Below are 18,343 nucleotides of genomic sequence, written 5' to 3'. Positions count from 1 at the left end.
CATCTTGTCCCAGCAGCTCTGCCTGCCTGCACAGCTGGTGCTCCTTGGACGGCCTGACCAGCAAGCTGATTATAACAAACACCGACATGAGTCACTGCCCGCACCCTCACTGCCGGGAAGACAGCGCAGAGACCGCTGCTGAGGTTCTGGAAACTATGAGCAGGTGTTCTGGGTGAAGAAAGATCTAAGACTGGATGGAATGGGCAGGACTTCTCAGAACCTGGGCTATGCTGACATGCAGTGGGGAAGGGAGCACCTGGACCCAGATGTCAGAGCAGAATGGCTGACCGGGTACCTAGGGGGTGATGGGGAACTGTGGCAAGAACTGGAACCTGCCAAGTTCCAAGACAGTGTCAGTCTCGCGGTGATGTCACCCCCCCCCCCCCGAGATTCAGGGTCCTTACCTTCTCCCAGTATATCATGGTAGTTTTAAAAGATCTATTTACTTATTAATTTGAAAGGCAGAGTGACAGAGGGGCAGGCAGAAAGAGAAAGCTCTCCCCTCCCAAGAGGATCGAAATGGCCAGGGCTAGGCCAGGCTGAAACCAGGAACCCAGATCTCCATCCAGATTTCCCACATGGGTGGCAGAGGCCATCCTTCACTGCCTTCCCAGGCACGTTAGCAGGGAGCCGGGACTCACACCAGCACTTGGCTATGGGATGCTAGCATCTCAGGCAGCAGTCTCAGAAAGCAGATGTGAAGGGAGCACCCCCAAGCAGGTAATGTGGGCTTAGTAGGGGCAGGGTCACCAGGAAGACCTCAGCTGGAAGATATCACCCAGGGAGGTAGGACCACAGGAGTGGGGGTGGGACCAGCAGCAGGTGCACGAGTGGCCTGCCTGGGGCCACATGGCCAGCAAGGCTGAAGCCAGGACCTGACTTCTTGGTGTGAAATTGGACTCCGCCCCTTCCCAAATACAGGATCTTAGGTAGCTTACTTTACTTCTCTGAGCCTCTATTTAGCCACCCATAAAATGGGTATGACCTATCACATAGGGTTAGGAGGATGAAGTGCATTTACATTATGCCTGGCAGACAAATCCCAGTCGATTCCCAGAGTTAACGATTGTCATTGTCATCATTATCCCTGCAACCCTTACACTCTGACCCTGACTGAAAGGTCCCGGACTAGTCCACCTTGACACTTCCTCAATCATCCCTGTCTCCTCTCCAGCCGCAGGGCTCATGGCGTGTCTGGGGAACAAAGCTGTAGGGGGCCCCCAGAGAGAAAACCGTGTATGGGTCTACTACTATACCACTCCGCCACCAGGCAAGTCCTCCCTCACCACCTGAGCCTGCTTCCTCACCTGTAAAAAGAGGCGCTGGCACCCACTGCAGGGGGATTGCTGAAATGGCCCACACTCTTACCCCATGGTGCCAAGTCCTGAGTCAATGTTCGCTGCTGATATCACTTGGGGGAAACAGAGGCCCAATGAGGGGCAGAGGCTTCGTGGGGTCACCAGGCACAGGCGTGGCTTGGTCACTCGGATACCTGGAGCCCCCAGGCCAGTGCTGCAGCACAGTGGGTTAAGTTGCCACCTGCGACGCCGGCATCCCTTCCCAAATACAAGCTCTTAGCTAGTTGACTTTATTTCTCATTAGTTCAAGTCCCGGCTGCTCTGCTTCTGACCCAGCTCCCTATTAATGGGCCTGGGAAAGCAGCAGAAGATGGCCCAAGTGCTTGGGCCCCTGCCACCCACATGGGAGACCCGGATGAAGCTCCTGGCTCCTGGCTTTGGCCTGACCCATCCTCAATCATTGTGGCTATTTGGGGAGTGAACCAGTGAACAGAAGATTGTGTGTGTCTGTCTGGCTTTGTCTCTCCCTCTCTGTCACTCTGCCTTTCACATAAATAAAATAAATCTTTAAAAACAGAAAAGAAACCCGGATCCCCTAGGCGTTCCAGCTGCCCCTCCCCGCCCTCCCCAGGCACAGGACTACTGGCAAGCTCTGCCTTCCAGCACCAGCCACTTTAGGGCATGCCTTTTTTTAAATATAATTGTTTACATCCCAGAGCAGCCATTGTAACTTAATGAATGAATTCAATATGCTCAGAAACTGCAGAATAAATCCTTGCCTGTGGCCCAGAATAGGCCATGCTGCACCAGCTGCCGGGCAGGGAGCCAGGCCACCAGCTGGACTGGGCAGAGGCTGTGCAGCCCATGGCTGCAGGAAGGCCCAGGGGAGGAGCGGGACCCTGGAGGGGACAGGACTTAGAGGCACCCAGTGCAAGGACAGACCCATGACATCTCCAACAAGCCAGGCCATACGCTAGTCCTCTCCTAACTCAGGTCCTGCTGCAGTCCACAGCACCGGGCAGGGCCCTGAGGCTGGTGCCTTACTGATGGAGCACAGAGAAAGACCAAGAAGCTGTGGGGCTGACTCAGTGCACCTGGCCTCTGCCTGCACTGCCCTCCTATGTCCTCTGTTTGCAAGATCCAGCTCAAAGGACCCCTGGGTGGGGCTGACTCCTCTCTACCTTGGATGCCTCCTGCTCAGAACGATTGTTGCCCCCAGCAGCATCAAGGTACTTGTCTCTCTCTCTCTCTCTCTCTCTCTCTCTCTCTCTCTCTCTCTCTCTTTCCTTCCTCTCCCTTGATTTAATCAAAATGTTGTCTTGGTAGGTGAGAGCAGCCAGTAGATACAGAGAGGGAAAATAAGGACAGAGGGAGAGAGAGAGAAAGAGAGAGAGAAGAAGAAGGAGGAGGAGGAGGAGGAGGAGGAGAGGGAAGATGGGCTGGGAGAGAAGCAGGTGAGATGAACCAGCACCGACCTGGAGTCAGGACTCCAGCAGCGCCCGCCCTACCACCTCACTGTGCGACCCTCAGCAAGGCTCTCCCCTCACTGGGCCTCACTCCCTGCCCTGCACTGAAGCTTGCCCAAGTGTGAGCCCTTGTCCGGCACTCGTGTCCCCACTGCACCGGGTGGGTTTGTACACTCAGGTGAGCCACGCCCCCTTCACAGGCACGCGGGGAGCTCTGTGGGTCCTGGTGGGGCCCTGGGCAAGCCGAGGCTGCAGGAGGTGGGACGTGTCTGTCCCCAGGCCCTGCTCACAGCTGCCCTGCGCCTCCTGATTCTAGAACTCTCCACACCCTTGCAGGGGCTCAGCTGCCAACCCTCACTGGCACTCTTGGGGGAAATACTGGGGGTGGGAGCGGTGTGTGGGGACTTTGGGCTCTGAACAGGACAGGGAGCAGGTGGGAGAGTGAGAGGGTTGCCCCTCAGCGTGGCGGGGTGGGGGGCCACGGTTGTGCCATTTAGAGCAGGGTGACCCTGAGTGAGTGACTTCACCCCGCTCCGCCCTGACTTTCCCACCTACAAATGGAAATGACACCAGGACCGACCCCAGAGGCTTGGGGGAGTTAAAGTAAACACCCCGCCCTGGAGGCACTGTTGGACTTCCAGAAGGCCACACCCCCACAGTGCCCATCCACTCCGGGCAATTGCATGCACTCAACAGAGAGAACTAGGGCTGTCCCCATGAACGGACATAGAAAGAGTGCAAGGAGCTTTGACAAAACCTCAAGAGAGTAAAGTGCATAGGAACGGAGCTGGCGTGAACCCAGGGGCACGGGAAGCAGCCGCTACCTGCCAGGTGCACAGAGCTCAGCGTGCAATGCTCTCCTTTAATTTTTATTAATATAAAGAGCACAGATTCCATGTACTTCACAGATTCAATTCTAAAAAGATAACCAGGGGCCGGCACTGTGGCGTAGCGGGTAAAGCCGCCGCCTAGAGTGCCAGCATCCCATATGGGCACCGGTTCAAGTCCTGGCTGCTCCACTTCCCATCCATCTCTCTGCTATGGCCTAGGAAGGCAGAAGAAGATGGCCCAAGTGCTTGGGCCCCTGCACCTGCATGGGAGACCTAGAAGAAGCTCCCGGCTTTGGATCAGCCCAGCTCCGGCCATTGCAGCACACTTGGGGAGGGAACCAGTGAACACTCTATGATTTTTGCAACTCTCTGTGAGTCCATGGTTATTCCTAACCAACAGCTTAAGAAGAAAATAAACCAGCTGAGGGCAGTGAAACCGGCCCATGTGACATTGCAGCACTGTATACGCCTGTCACGATCCACAGACCTGTCCAAGTGGGACGGCACCCAACGTCAGCTGAGGGCCGCAGCTGAGAACAATGCAGCAGGCTGTGGTGCAGGGTGAGGCTGCCAGCACCCCGCATCCCACCCTGGAGCAGAGGCTCGAGTCCTGGCTACTCTGCTTCGGATCCTGCTCCCTGCCAACGTGCCTGGGAGGCAGCAGTGACCGCTCTCTCACCCACGTGGGAGGCCCAGACTGAGTTCCAAGCTCCTGGCTTTGACCTAGCCTAGCCCTGGCTATCATGGGCATTTGAGGAATGAAGCAGGTGGAAGATCTCTCTCTCTCTCTCTCTCTCTCTCTCTCCCCCCCTCCCTCTCTCTCTCTCCCTCTTTCTCTCCCTCTCTTTCTCTATTTCTCTTCCTCTCCCTTTCAAATAATAACTTTTTTTTAGAAAAAAAAAAAAGCTCTTTTGACTGTTTCTCTTGGCCTTGCGTGCTGCCCCAGCTGGGAGACTGTCCAACCACCACCCCCTGTGCCTGGGCGGACTGCCCTTACTGAAGATATTGGGGTATCGCATCAGAACGGGGAGCTGGCCCCTGCCACTGATGTTGTTTCTCTTTGTAGTGGGCATCTCTGGGCCCCCTGCGTTACAGGGCAACCCATTTGGGGACTGACACTTTCATCATGTCAGGCACTGAGCCACTGGCCCAACGGCGGCCTCCTGTCACCTCCCCAGGGCAAGGCCTCCTGTCACCTCCCCAGGACAGGGCCCCTGTCACCTCCCCAGGACAAGGGCCCTGTCACCTCCCCAGTTTGAGGGCCTCCTGTCACCTCCCCAGGACGAGGCCCCTGTCTCCTCCCCAGGACGGGCCCCTGTCACCTCCCCAGGACGAGGGCCCTGTCACTTCCCAGGATGAGGGCCTCCTGTCACCTCCCCAGGACGAGGGCCCTGTCACCTCCCCAGGATGGGCCCCTGTCACCTCCCCAGGATGAGGGCCCTGTCACTTCCCAGGATGAGGGCCTCCTATCACCTCCCCAGGACGAAGGCCCCTGTCACCTCCCCAGGACGAGGGCCCTGTCACCTCCCCAGGACGACGGCCCTGTCACCTCCCCAGGACGACGGCCCTGTCACCTCCCCAGGACGAGGGCCCTGTCACTTCCCAGGATGAGGGCCTCCTGTCACCTCCCCAGGACGAGGCCCCTGTCACCTCCCCAGGACGAGGGCCCTGTCACCTCCCCAGGACGAGGGCCTCCTGTCACCTCCCCAGGACGAGGGCCCTGTCACCTCCCCAGGACGAGGGCCTCCTGTCACCTCCCCAGGACGACGGCCCTGTCACCTCCCCAGGACGAAGGCCCCTGTCACCTCCCCAGGACGAGGGCCTCCTTTCACCTCCCCAGGATGAGGGCCCTGTCACCTCCCCAGGACGAGGGTTCTGTCACCACCCTAGGACGAGGGCCCTGTCACCTCCCCAGGACGAAGGCCCCTGTCACCTCCCCAGGACAAGGGCCCTGTCACCTCCCCAGTTTGAGGGCCTCCTTTCACCTCCCCAGGATGAGGCCCCTGTCACCTCCCCAGGATGAGGGCCCTGTCACCTCCCCAGGACAAGGGCCTCCTGTCACATAACCAGGATGAGGGCCCTGTCACCTCCCCAGGACGAGGGCCCTGTCACCTCCCCAGGACGAGGGCCCTGTCACCTCCCCAGGACGAAGGCCCCTGTCACCTCCCCAGGACGAGGGCCCTGTCACCTCCCCAGTTTGAGGGCCTCCTTTCACCTCCCCAGGATGAGGCCCCTGTCACCTCCCCAGGATGAGGGCCCTGTCACCTCCCCAGAACGAGGGCCCTGTCACCTCCCCAGGATGAGGGCCCTGTCACCTCCCCAGGACGAAGGCCCCTGTCACCTCCCCAGTTTGAGGGCCTCCTGTCACCTCCCCAGGACGAGGGCCCTGTCACCTCCCCAGGACGAAGGCCCCTGTCACCTCCCCAGGACGAGGGCCTCCTGTCTCCTCCCCAGGACGAGGCCCCTGTCACCTCCCCAGGACGAAGGCCCCTGTCACCTCCCCAGGACGAGGGCCCTGTCACCTCCCCGGGACTAGGCCCCTGTCACCTCCCCAGGACGAGGGCCTACTGTCACCTCCCCGGGACTAGGCCCCTGTCACCTCCCCAGGACGAAGGCCCCTGTCACCTCCCCAGGATGAGGGCCCTGTCACCTCCCCGGGACTAGGCCCCTGTCACCTCCCCAGGATGAGGGCCTCCTGTCTCCTCCCCAGGACGAGGCCCCTGTCACCTCCCCAGGACGAAGGCCCCTGTCACCTCCCCAGGACGAGGGCCCTGTCACCTCCCCGGGACTAGGCCCCTGTCACCTCCCCAGGACGAGGGCCTCCTGACACCTCCCCGGGACTAGGCCCCTGTCACCTCCCCAGGACGAAGGCCCCTGTCACCTCCCCAGGATGAGGGCCTCCTGTCACCTCCCCGGGACTAGGCCCCTGTCACCTCCCCAGGACGAAGGCCCCTGTCACCTCCCCAGGACGAGGGCCCTGTCACCTCCCCGGGACTAGGCCCCTGTCACCTCCCCAGGACGAGGGCCTCCTGTCACCTCCCCGGGACTAGGCCCCTGTCTCCTCCCCAGGACGAGGGCCCTGTCACCTCCCCGGGACTAGGCCCCTGTCACCTCCCCAGGATGAGGGCTTCCTGTCTCCTCCCCAGGACGAGGCCCCTGTCACCTCCCCAGGACGAAGGCCCCTGTCACCTCCCCAGGACGCGGGCCCTGTCACCTCCCCGGGACTAGGCCCCTGTCACCTCCCCGGGACTAGGCCCCTGTCACCTCCCCAGGACGAGGGCCTCCTGTCACCTCCCCGGGACTAGGCCCCTGTCACCTCCCCAGGACGAAGGCCCCTGTCACCTCCCCAGGACGAGGGCCCTGTCACCTCCCCGGGACTAGGCCCCTGTCACCTCCCCAGGACGAGGCCCCTGTCACCTCCCCAGGACGAGGGCCTCCTGTCACCTCCCCGGGACTAGGCCCCTGTCACCTCCCCAGGACGAGGGCCTCCTGTCACCTCCCCGGGACTAGGCCCCTGTCTCCTCCCCAGGACGAGGGCTTCCTGTCACCTCCCTGGACAAGGCCCCTGTCACCTCCCCAGGACGGGGCCCTTGTCACCTCCCGGGACAAAGCCCCTGTCACCTCCCTGGACAAGGCCCCTGCTTGCACGTGGGCCTCACGGCATCAGACATGAAGCAAAGGGCCAACTACTCACAGGCTGGCAAATCCAGCGAAAGCGAAACAGCACACCCCGTCAGCCCACAGACGACGAGGAAACAGCGACACGGCCATCAGACAGGCCTCATCATCCTTGCTGCCACCTGGAGGCTGAGTGAGTGTCGCTTTTGTGCAGGGAGGGACTGTGGGCAGAGGGACAAATCACAGTGTGGCTCTCGGGGGGAGCGTGTGTCACTTCTGTGCAAGGTCACAGGACTCCGGGACTGGAGAGCATTGGCCTCCCCCCACCTAAACGTTGCTGGGGAAATCTCTCTCCGGGGGGTGGTCAGGCCTCCACACCCACAGGACCAGGATAACAGGACTGATGGAGCTTCCATATTCAAAGCCAATAATAACGGGAGCCTCACAGAGCCCTAGAGGGTATCACTGTTTTTTAAAGATTCATTTATTTATTTCCTTATGTATAAAATGGAGATGGTCGAGGGGCTGGTGTTGTGGCACAGTGGGTTAAACTGCAGCCTGCAATGCCAGCATCCCGTATGGGCGGCGGTTCAAGTCCTCCTGGCTGCTCCACTTCCCATCCAGCTTCCTGCTATTGCACCTAGGGGGCAGCAGGTGGCGCTCAAGTGCTTGGGTCCCTGCACCTGTGTGGGAGACCCAGATGAAGCTGGTGGCTTCAGCAAGGCCCAACCCCAATCATTGTAGCCATTTGGGGACGTGAACCAGTGAATGAACAATCTCTCGCTCGCTCTCGCTCTCGCTCTCTCTTGCTCTCTCACTCTCTCGCTATTGCTCCCTCTTTGTGTGGAACTCTGCCTTTCCTTAAATCAATATAAAATTTTTTTTAAAAAAATAAGATACAATGGAGATGGCTAAAAGTGAACACTTCTAAAGTTGCCACCCCCTCCCCCACCAGGGTGAGGCTCTCTCAGCCCCCACTCGTTTGACCCTGGCAACAAGGCTACAAAGTGGGGACCATCACTGGCCCCATTTTATAGAGGAAGAAACTGAGGCTCCTCTGAGCTGTGGGCAGGATTCACAGGCTGACCCTAGCGCCCGCCCGCGGCACTGTCTTCTTCATGGGGATATCGCACAGGTGGAATCGGCTCAGAAGGCACAACACAGGTACGAGTACTCAGGGACCGGCAAACACTGGGGGGGCGTGAGTGGCGCTTGTTGCTCTTCTAAGGGTTCAGAAACCCCTGAGCCTGCTGACCAGGCCCCGGGTCTCCCCACTGGGACGACACCGGGTCGTAAAATAATCAGGGCTCTCAAAGTAAGATAAACCAGGCTCAGGGAGGAGAGTATCATTTTAATGGGGGAAAAAATCTTGATTAATGAAAATGATTCTTAATATATCTCAAAATGATCTGTTATGACACAAAGCAAAGACATTTATATACGACTGTGAAATCCTTAATAGCTGACTTTAGAGCAACTTATTATGAAATCCTCCAAAGCAGACTATGTAGAGAGTAAATCATCAGCCAGGGCTCCCAGGCCGACTGACAGGAGCTTTTCTTAAAATAATTTAGAAGGTGGAGTGGGGGTGAGGGCTGGGAGGAATTATTGCCATAATCATGTGTTAATAAAATATTTATAAACGCAACTCTCTCTTTGATCATCGCAGGCGTCCACAGGGACAGGTCAGGCTCCTGCGCCCACGTCACAGGAGGAGAAACCCTGGGAGTCATCGTGGGTCCCCTCGCCTGCCTGGGGACAGGTCAGGTGACCAGGGGACTCCCCCTGGGCTGTCCTCGGTCGCACTGGAGGCGAGACCGTGTCGTGAGTGTCGGCGGGAAGGCTGTTGTCCCTGTGGACGCTGTCCCAGCGGCAGCCACTGCAGGGAGCGCCTGGGAAGCCGCTCAGGCCAGCTCAGCAGCACTGACCATCACAGCAGCTGCCTACTGAGGGGCTGCCGGCTCCGGTGTCACTGAGGCCCGGCCACGGACCCCTCGCCACCACCCCGCCCCCTGGGTGTCCCTGGACTCTCACTACAAGGTGGCTGCTGTCTCTGCTCTGCTCGGGGCTGACCCAGGGCAGGCTCCAGGGGCAGGAAGCCAACGCCGTCCAGGAGAAACTTCAACCAAACTGCCTAGAAGACGCGCCCGGACACCTGCAGAGGCTGTAAGTCAGTCGCAGGCTCCCAAATCCTGCTCTCAGGGGAACCCAGCCTAAATGCACTTCCTCGAGCTTGCTCCATCAATCCTCACTCCACCCCCACTGCTAGCCTGCGGGGAGAGGGAGACACTAAAGGCCAGAGAAGTTTGGTGTTGAACTCAATTCAGCCTCACTCAGGAGAGCACAGCCTTTAGCTGGAGGCACTTCGACCTTGAGAGCCTCGGTTTCCCTCTCTGTAAAATGGGTTTGATTCCTCCTCCAGACGCCCCTGCCCCCAACGCTGAACCCTCGTGGCTTTCCTGGTCTGAACCACAGCCACACGTCTCCAGCTGCCCTCAGAGAACAAGGCTGTCCAAAGTCCCCAGCGTGAGGTAAGAGACGTCATCTCTCCACGTTCAGGAAGCCATGACAGAAATCAGAACTCTGCTCTCCTAGATTCTCACTCAGAGACGCCTTCAAAGCATGTGGGAGCTGTGCAAGATGGCGCCCTGAGCCATCTCTCGGCAACAGCCTTCCCCCGCCCCCAGCATGTAGCGCCAGTCAAGGAGCTTCGTCCTATCACAGCTAAGGGATTGGTCATGTGATCCAAGTTGGACCAATCAGAGGCTGTCTGCCTGGTAGTTTCACAGTCCTTGTGTAGACTCCCAGCAACAGCCATAGGACCTGCAGGACAAGTCCCGGTGCACTCTCCCCCATGGGGAAATCAAGATTCTCAGTGGATGGGGGTTTAGGAAGAACCTTCCAGCCTGGCAAGTCCACAGCCTCATGAGATAGCCTCAGCTCTGGGTTGTGGGGAAGGGCTCTGGGCTCAGACGAGGTGCCCCATGGGGCACGAACCAGTCATGGGGGGAGACATTGGGCACAGCAGCGAAGACGCTGCTTGGGAAGCTCGTATCCTACACCAGAGTGCCTGGTCCTGGCTCTGCCTCAGATCCAGCTTCCTGCCAGTGCACACCCTGGGAGGCAGCAGCCGCTGGCTCAAGCAGTTGGGTCCCTGCCTCCCACACAGGGGACCTGGGTTGATTTCTCAACTGCTGGCTTCAGTCTGGCTCCGCCCTGGCTTTTGCAGGCATTTGGGGGGGGGGGGTAAATGAGCCGACAGAAGACCTTTCTCTGTCTCTGTGTCTCTGTCTCAGTCTCTGTTTTTCAAATAAGTGATCATAGAAAACTCGAATGACATCTCTCACTGTGCAGCATGAAGGGCTCATATTCTGGAGCCACACTGGCAGCTGTCAGATCCCAGCTCTGCCACTTCCTAGCTGTGCAATCTTGGGCAAGTTACCCAGCTTCCCTGTGCCTCAAGTTTCTCTTCTATAAAATGGGATAGCAATAGCCCCCACTTCTTGGCTTCATTGTGAGGATTTCATGAGTGAATACACATCAGATGTCTCCAACAGAGCCTGGCACCCAGTCACTGCTAAGTGAAATGTTGGCTGCTACTGCTGTGGCTGTATCATCGCTATAATTATTACATCTTACGTCATGTGTGACGTTTCTCTGAGGTCCTTGCTAGACTTAAAACATCATAAGGAAGTGAAAAAAGAAATCAAAATTCCAGGAAGTTATGTCTAGAATGCCCCCCAGATACAATGAGCTCAATTCTGGTAGTTCTTAAACTTCCAGATGCCAAGTTTTCCCACTTGGTGAAAGTCATGGGCTCTGTCTCTCTGCACCGAAACAAATGTCCACATACAGCCCAACACGCTCCATCAGGAAGTATCAACAGTGACCCTCCCAAAAAAGAAATGTCCAAGCCCCACACCTTGGTGCTTGTGAGCATGACTGTATTTGGAAAAGGGGTCTTTGCAGACGTAGTTCAGTGAAGGGTCTCAAAATGGGATTGCCTGGATTACGGGGCGGACCTTCATTTGAATGACCAGTGTCTTAGAGAGAAGAGACAGGAGAAGACAGAAGGAGAGACTGGGGTGATCTGGGTGCAAGGTGAGGAATGCAGGGTGGTGCAGGGCAGGATTTTCCCCAGAGCCTCCCAGGGGAGCCTGGCCCTGACAGCACCTCGATTTCCGGGTTCTGGTTCCCAGAACTCTGAGAGAATAAATGACTTGTTTTAAGACTTCAGGTTTGTAGCAATGTATGAGGGCAACCAGAGCAAACTAATCCATCCCTGAAATCCACATGTAAAATCCTTGGTTTGGTGGGTGGGGGTGGCAATACACGATCCCTCCGTTGGGAAATTCTGATCAGTGTGACTCTGCCCCCCAAAAGTTTAAGGGCTGGAAACTCGGCGCCCATTGCAGCAGAGTCGGGGGCTGGGAACTTTGGGAAGTGACTGGGTCATGAGGTCAGAGCTCTTATGAGTGAATTCATTTACTCGTGAACTGATGGATTAACAGGTTATCCCAGGAGTGGTCTTGTTATCAAAGTGAGCTCTCTGGTGCGCCACATCCTCTGTCCGTCTCACCCTGGAACACGCCCTCTGCCACGTCATGATGTGACGCCAAGCGCCAGTGCCAAGCTTCCAGGACCACGATCTACATGAACCCTCTTCCTTACACCTTCCCGGTCTCAGAAAGGAACAGGAAACGGACCAAGACACTGGTCCAACTCAGGACTTTCACTTACAAGAAAAGCGCGACCAGAGAGAGAGAGAGAGAGAGAGCTGACTCACTCAAGGTCACCCAGCAAACTGAGGTCACAGTTATATTTCTTCCTTTCTTTGAAAATTGACACGTCATGACTGTGCACATTTGTCAGGTGAAACTGGGAGTTCTGCTGTGTCATGGAAGGCAGCTAACAGTAACCCTGGGTTTCTGAGCCCCTCTCCCTGGTCTGGAGGGGCTCTGGGGAGGATGGAGGGGTTTTCTCAGAGTACCACCAGTTGGTTCAGAGGCACGGAGACCCCTGAGTGCTTCTACCCTCCACGGTGAGGGCACAGAACAGGGGTCAGCAATTGTTTTCTGCAGAGAGGCGCCTGGTAATTATTCAAGCTTTGCAGGGCATACAAAGACATCTCTGTCCCAACCACTCAACTCTGTCACTGCAGATTGAAGCCAGCCACAGACAGGTCAATGAATAGAAGTACATGTGCTCCAGCAAAGCTTTCATTACGGACACTATAATTTGAATACCGTGCAATTTGTGTGTGTCCTGAGATATTTGTTCTGAGTTGCAAGCTCTTTCATCCAACTGAAAAGATCATTCTTATTTGTGCTGGGTGCACAAAAGCAAGCTGGGCTTGGCTCACATGCCCGAGTCTCCTCATCCCTGGTGCAGATGAGGTCAGATGCAGAGATGGGGGTGCTCCCAGGGGTGACTGGGGATCCACAGGGAGAGAGGAAGGCACCCGGCTTCGAGGCGGGGCCACACTCTTACACGCACCGTCTTGGGGACCAGGATGCATGATGGCCTCTTGAGCAAAGTGGTACGGATGCCACCAGCCACAGCACCCAACACGGCTAACGTTCAAAAGTCGAATGCCATTCTTGCATTTTCTTTTCTTTTGATTTTCTCCTATTTTTCCAGCTGAGCATATCAGTCCTCAGCTTAAATGGTAGAATTCCCCAGCGTACTGACATCTGACTCAGCATGGCTTCTGGAAACTTCCACCATGAAAGCAATGGGTTAGGATGTGTGGCCACAGCCCCCAGATGTGGGAATGGTGGCAAGGACTGGCCAGCGTCTTGTCAAGGCATCTGCTGTGCGCAGGGGCAGAGCCCAGAGCATCAGCCAGAATCCCAGGACAGACATCAATCCACACACGTGTTCACCCTACAGGTGAGTTCTAGTTCAACTGATTCTACTCCCTCCCGAAAAGAGCTAGACCAGGACGCAACCACGACCCACATCACCGGAAGCCCTGTGGGCCAGGAGCCATGGCCGTGATCCCTATTCTCTCCCCCAGAGCCGTGTGCAGTAACAAGAGAGCGAGCAGAAAAGATTGCTTAGGGAAGGGAGGAGCCCTGAATACCAAATGGAGGAATTTTACTTGATTTAGCAGGTGGGGGAGAGCCTTGGGGTGATTCTAAGCCCAGAGGAGGTGGAGGTGGGGGGTTGTCTATATAACAGATGATGAAGATGGAGAGAATGAGGAGGGAGGGTGAAGGCAAAAGGACTATGGCAACATCCAGAAAGAAAAAAAAAAAAACAGTATCTAGATGAAGGTGATGACAGTAAAGATGATAGAGCAGCCAGGGAGAAATGACGTCACAAGACCTAAGCACAGGGCACAGTGGACGGCTGCATAGTGCAGCGAGGAGGTGAGAGTAAGAGGGAAACACTGGGAGATCAGGTGGAAGCAGGGACGATCACTCAACAGTTAAGGAGGAGCGGGAGCCGGGCAGCGGGGCCCAGTTCAGCACTCCTGGTGGGGAACAGCTCCAGGGCATGGACACAGAAACACAGCATCTCCCCGGCTTCCACCCAGTCACCAGATTACAGTCAGGTGCAATGTCAGGCACTCCACAGCCAGGTGGGGCTGGTGGCTCCTGTCCTGGACAGCGCAGACAGAAAGCCTCTGTGCTGGGGCACAAAGTTCTTTTGGACGGTGCCAGTCTAGAAATTTTGCTTGAAAAACCCCAGCCCTCTTTCCCTCTCACCACGCTCGGGCCGGCAGTGTCCCAAGGACTGGCCCCAGAGACACAGGAGGTGACAGATGGCCCCTGTCCCCATCTCATGGAGAGCAGGCACCTGCCCAAGGAGACGGCTGGCCACCCACGTGAGGGACGTACCTTTGCAGGCGCCCGCAGCACCAAGGTGATAGATGGCCGCCAGCACCCGCCAAATGGCCTGCTGCTCACTGGCCGAGATGCCCAGGGTCTCCATGGCGCCCTGGAGCTGGGCAAAGGCGGCCGCCGCCTTCTGCTTCTCCTCAGGCTGGGGGCAAAGGGAGGGAGGAAGAAAGAGAGATGGTCACAGGGCAGACAATGCACGCTCACAACCCCCAGCCGCGGTCGGCCTCGGGAGAATGTGTGGTCAGTTTACAACCACAGTAAATTATCCACAATTAAGCTAAGGAGTGTTGACGTGCGGGCTCGGACTGCTGGGAAAGTTATAAACATCCTCTCTGTCTGGCTTTGGGATGCAGCGTGATTTTTATTCATTCCTGCGTTCATTCAGGACAGATTTATGGAGGCTCTGCTCCGTGCTCCGTGCTCCATGTTCCATGCTCCGTGCTCAGCTCTGGTCTGGGGATGCAAGGATGAGCCAAACCCAGACCTTGACTTTGAGCTCCTCTTAAGGTACAAATGCAAAGAGACATAAAAGCAACTAAGCGTGCAGCAGGCTATGTGCTGGGCCACGGATCCAAGTGGAGAACTGTGGGATACAGAGGAAGGAAGGGCTAACAAAGCCCATCCAAGAAAACCCAATGGGCTACCGTACAAGATGAAACAGAGTTGTAATCGAAGATAGAAGAATAAAGAGATGAAGCCAACCAATCGGATGTCATAAAGGACTTCCTGGGCACTGGGAACACACAAACAAAAGAGATTTGGGGTGACGACAGGTGGCCGACAGACTGTGGACACAGCCACAATTATTGTTGCAGGTGGGAGAAATCAGATCATAAGGAGCTGGAACAGGGCAATCTTGAAGGTCACAAACACAATATTAAAACAGGTGTGGGCTTTAAAACTCCAGCCCTGATTGGCAGATACCGCTACGAGTCCCCTTCTGCCTTCTTGGGCCATGGCAGACATCATTAATCGATCCCGATCTCACAGCAAGCCAGGGAGCCCAGGTTCCTTTCAGGATATCTCCTCTTGCAGCTGCCACAACTGACAGGAGACTTTCTGCCATCCCTAGTGCTGCCTTGGGAAACTGCTGGAGGTTTTTAAGCCAGAGAAAAGAGAACGTCACACACTCAGATGTCTACAGGTCACAGGAGTTTCAGTTGCTTGGTTCTGTTTTTTCAGATTTATGATCCCAATTATGTTTGATTGAATATTAAAATGAGCCTGAAACTCCTGGGCACACACCATCTGGCCAGGGACTAAGCCCAGAAGCCTGCTGGGTAGAGAGGACGTGAGCGGGGATGGGCATGCTTCTGTCAATCATCCACCAGCAGATAAGGAGAACTCTGATTTCGCTCTTGGGTCCTGCTTGGAGAACTTGAGTGATGAATCTCAGGCAGTGAAGCGGACAGGTTCTTGAAGTTTCTAGAGCCTGGTGCCCAGGGAGCAGATGGTGACGTGGCACTCGCCCAAGGTCACACAGCAAAGTTATATGAGATGCAAGACCAGCGCAGGTGCTCCCGCCTCCCACCCCACACTCCTTGTCTACTGCCCTCTGGTCACCTCCTCTGTCTGGGAAACAGGTGAGGTGCACTGAGCGGTGGGGACAATGCCAACGCATGTGGTGGCATTGAGAGATCTGCTGTGGAAACATTTCAATTAATAGCAAAAGCGTGTTCGACTGCTGTATCATATTTCCGGCCGCCACAGGACCGCCAAATCCCTAGCAACCAGGAGCTCAACCTAGCAACCACAGCTGCTCCACTGGAGCAGTCGAGGGAAGGCATCTTACCCACATGCTCTTGGTTATTTATGAGATTTCAAAGTAGCAGAGAAAGGACATTGAAAGGACAGTGGCAACACATTTATTACGGCTCCTACTATCGGCTCTGAGCATTTGACTTTACATCACAGACGGGATCCATCCTCTGCCTCTTTGCTCACACGGAGAGAAGAACAAGAAAACTTCTGCAGAAGTGACTCGCTCGCTCTTGCTCTCTTGCTCTCTCTCTCCACCATTTTGGAACAAAAGACGCTGGTCAAAATTGTTGATCCGAAATGATTAAGATCAGGAAACAGCGACGGTGTGTTTTAAATGTCTGCAGAACCGATGCTACAAACACGTGATGCCCTGGCAACAAGCCACTCCTTGTGGACAGATGAAAGGCAGGATACTCGGAGCATGGTCATGGAGTACTACAATGCAAAGAAAAAGCCAAAGCCGTTGACCCAACCCGCCAAGTATATGAATCCCACAGAGCCAACATCGAATGGAAGATCACTGCCTTAGTGCACAGATGTAACAAAACACCCAAGATGGGGTCACTTCCAGAGGACAGAAGTCTATCTGGCTTATGGCCATGGAGACCAGAAAGTGCAAGAGCATGGTGCCGGCTTCTTAGGGGGCTCCTCCTCTTCCTATGAAGTCACTGATGCTATGGGGGTGGGGGTTTTGCCCTCATAGTCTCCTCTAACTCTCATTCTCTCCCCAAAGCCCCACCTCCAGACCCCTTTGACCAATGAATCCAGAGTCAAGTGTCTAGCACGTGAGCTTTGGGGGGTCTCAAATCACAGTAATCTTCTACTGTGTGGCTCCACGTGTAGAAGATGGCTGGGGGGTGCAGGGCTGGGACACATCTATGACCAGGGCTTCCAGGAGGGGTCTCCTGGTCTCCCAGCTGCCTTTGGGGAGGGAGGAATGGTCTGTAACTCTATCTGGGGCTGTGGCTGCCAGTGGGTTTACGAATGTAGACTTCATTGAGTTGTGGGCTTAAAATTAGTAGACTTTGGGGCCGGCACTGTGGCGTAGCCGGTATAACCACCACCTGCAATGCCAGCTTCCCATATGGGCACCCGATGGAGTCCCAGTGGCTGCTCCACTTCTGATCCAGCTCGCTGCTAATGCACCTGGGAAAGCAGCAGAAGATGGCTCAAGTGCTTGGGCCCCTGCACCCACGTGGGAAACCCGGATGAAACTCCTGGCTCCTGGCTCCTGGCTCAGCCCTGGCCATTGCAGCCATTTGGGGCACCCCCATTTGGGTGGGAAGATCTCTCTCTGACTCTCCTTCTCTCTAACTCTGCCTTCCAAATAAATCAACAAATCTTTGGGGAAAAAAAATAGTGGACTTCATCCACTTCACTGCTTTACTCCAACTTGAGAAAAAAAAATCAGTGGAAGAAAAAAAAAAGTTGAATCACAAGATGCCCAGGGTTTGTCTGACGCATTGAAAGCCTCAAGGTCAGCCAAAGATTGCCAAGTAATTTAGTGAAAAAAAAAAATAACATCCGAAATGTTCTCTCCATCTTGGAGCAGCTGTGCTGAGAGCACCCGGGAGACTCTTAACAGTGCAGAGGGAGCCAAGCTTGGACCTGGAGCCAGACAGACAGAGCTGGGCACACTCGCCAGCCCGACTGCCGTGCGCCGGGACTCGGCACAGCGCTCCCGCCTTCACACATGGGTTTGCTTTCTGCCCCTTTAACACAGGCGTGGGGTGCAGCGGTAGAGACACCTCCTGGGACACCCACATCCCCCACGGGGCTTCCTGTTTCCGCCCACCCTGGGTCCTTGGGTCCCTGACACCCATGTGGGGGACCCACACTGAGTTCCAAGTTCCTACTTTCAGCCTGGCCCAGTCCCAGTTGTTGTGGGCATTTGGGGAGTGAGCTAGCGGGTGGAAGATCTCTCGCTCTAATAAATAATTCTTTTTTAAAAAGAATTAAAATTGACATAACATTCTGTCTCCTCCTAGGGCAGGGGTGAGGACCAAACAAGTCCACACACAGAACGCGTCAGCCCAGCAGCCAGCACAGGTGGTACTCACTAAGGATCTCCACTCACGCCTGCCCCCCTCCCTCTCTGCCTTTGGCAGTAGCGTCCCCTCTCTAAGCCTGGCCTAGGAAAACAGCATGCCCCTAATGCCTGGCCTCGGAGGCCCTGGTATGCTGAGTGCTGCCTCCCCTTCCACCGAGAGCCCGTCCCTCTGCCTTTGACAACTCGGCCACAGAAAACCAATCTGTGACAGCCCTAAGCAAACCCCCAGGAGGCCAGGATGCCTCTTATTATTATTGTTACTACTACAGCTGCTGGGCACTGTTTAGAAAAATCAGGAAAACAAATTATAGAGAAGAAAACAACATGAAAGCTCTATGCTCTCCAGTGTGTCCTGGTGCCCGGCAGCTCCCAGAGAAACTTTATTTAAAAGCTTTTGAGTTCTGACAGGCGATGAGGGCACAGGCAGGGGACTGGGAGGCAGAACCGGCACTCAGTGCACAGAGGAGGCCGC

The 18,343-nt window shown here is 55.9% G+C and overlaps 1 protein-coding gene across 4 annotated transcripts in view; it reads right to left on the bottom strand.

Annotated features, from left to right (window-relative positions):
- MYO18B (myosin XVIIIB) overlaps positions 1 to 18,343 on the bottom strand; it is a 258,865-nt gene that overhangs the window by 207,217 nt on the left and 33,305 nt on the right. For all 4 annotated transcript variants that reach the window (XM_089322921.1, XM_089322923.1, XM_089322922.1 and 1 more), the window contains exon 12: positions 14,058 to 14,202. In XM_089322921.1, the coding sequence (XP_089179047.1) occupies positions 14,058 to 14,202 (145 nt within the window). The remainder of the gene's footprint in view (positions 1 to 14,057; positions 14,203 to 18,343) is intronic.

The sequence above is a fragment of the Oryctolagus cuniculus genome, chromosome 21 (genome assembly GCF_051225735.1).
Source record: "Oryctolagus cuniculus isolate XC-2025 breed Fujian yellow rabbit chromosome 21, ASM5122573v1, whole genome shotgun sequence".
In the NCBI taxonomy this organism is placed as follows: Eukaryota; Metazoa; Chordata; class Mammalia; order Lagomorpha; family Leporidae; genus Oryctolagus; species Oryctolagus cuniculus.
Note: the sequence above shows the minus strand (reverse complement) of the source record. Positions and strands in the feature narration are given on the sequence as shown.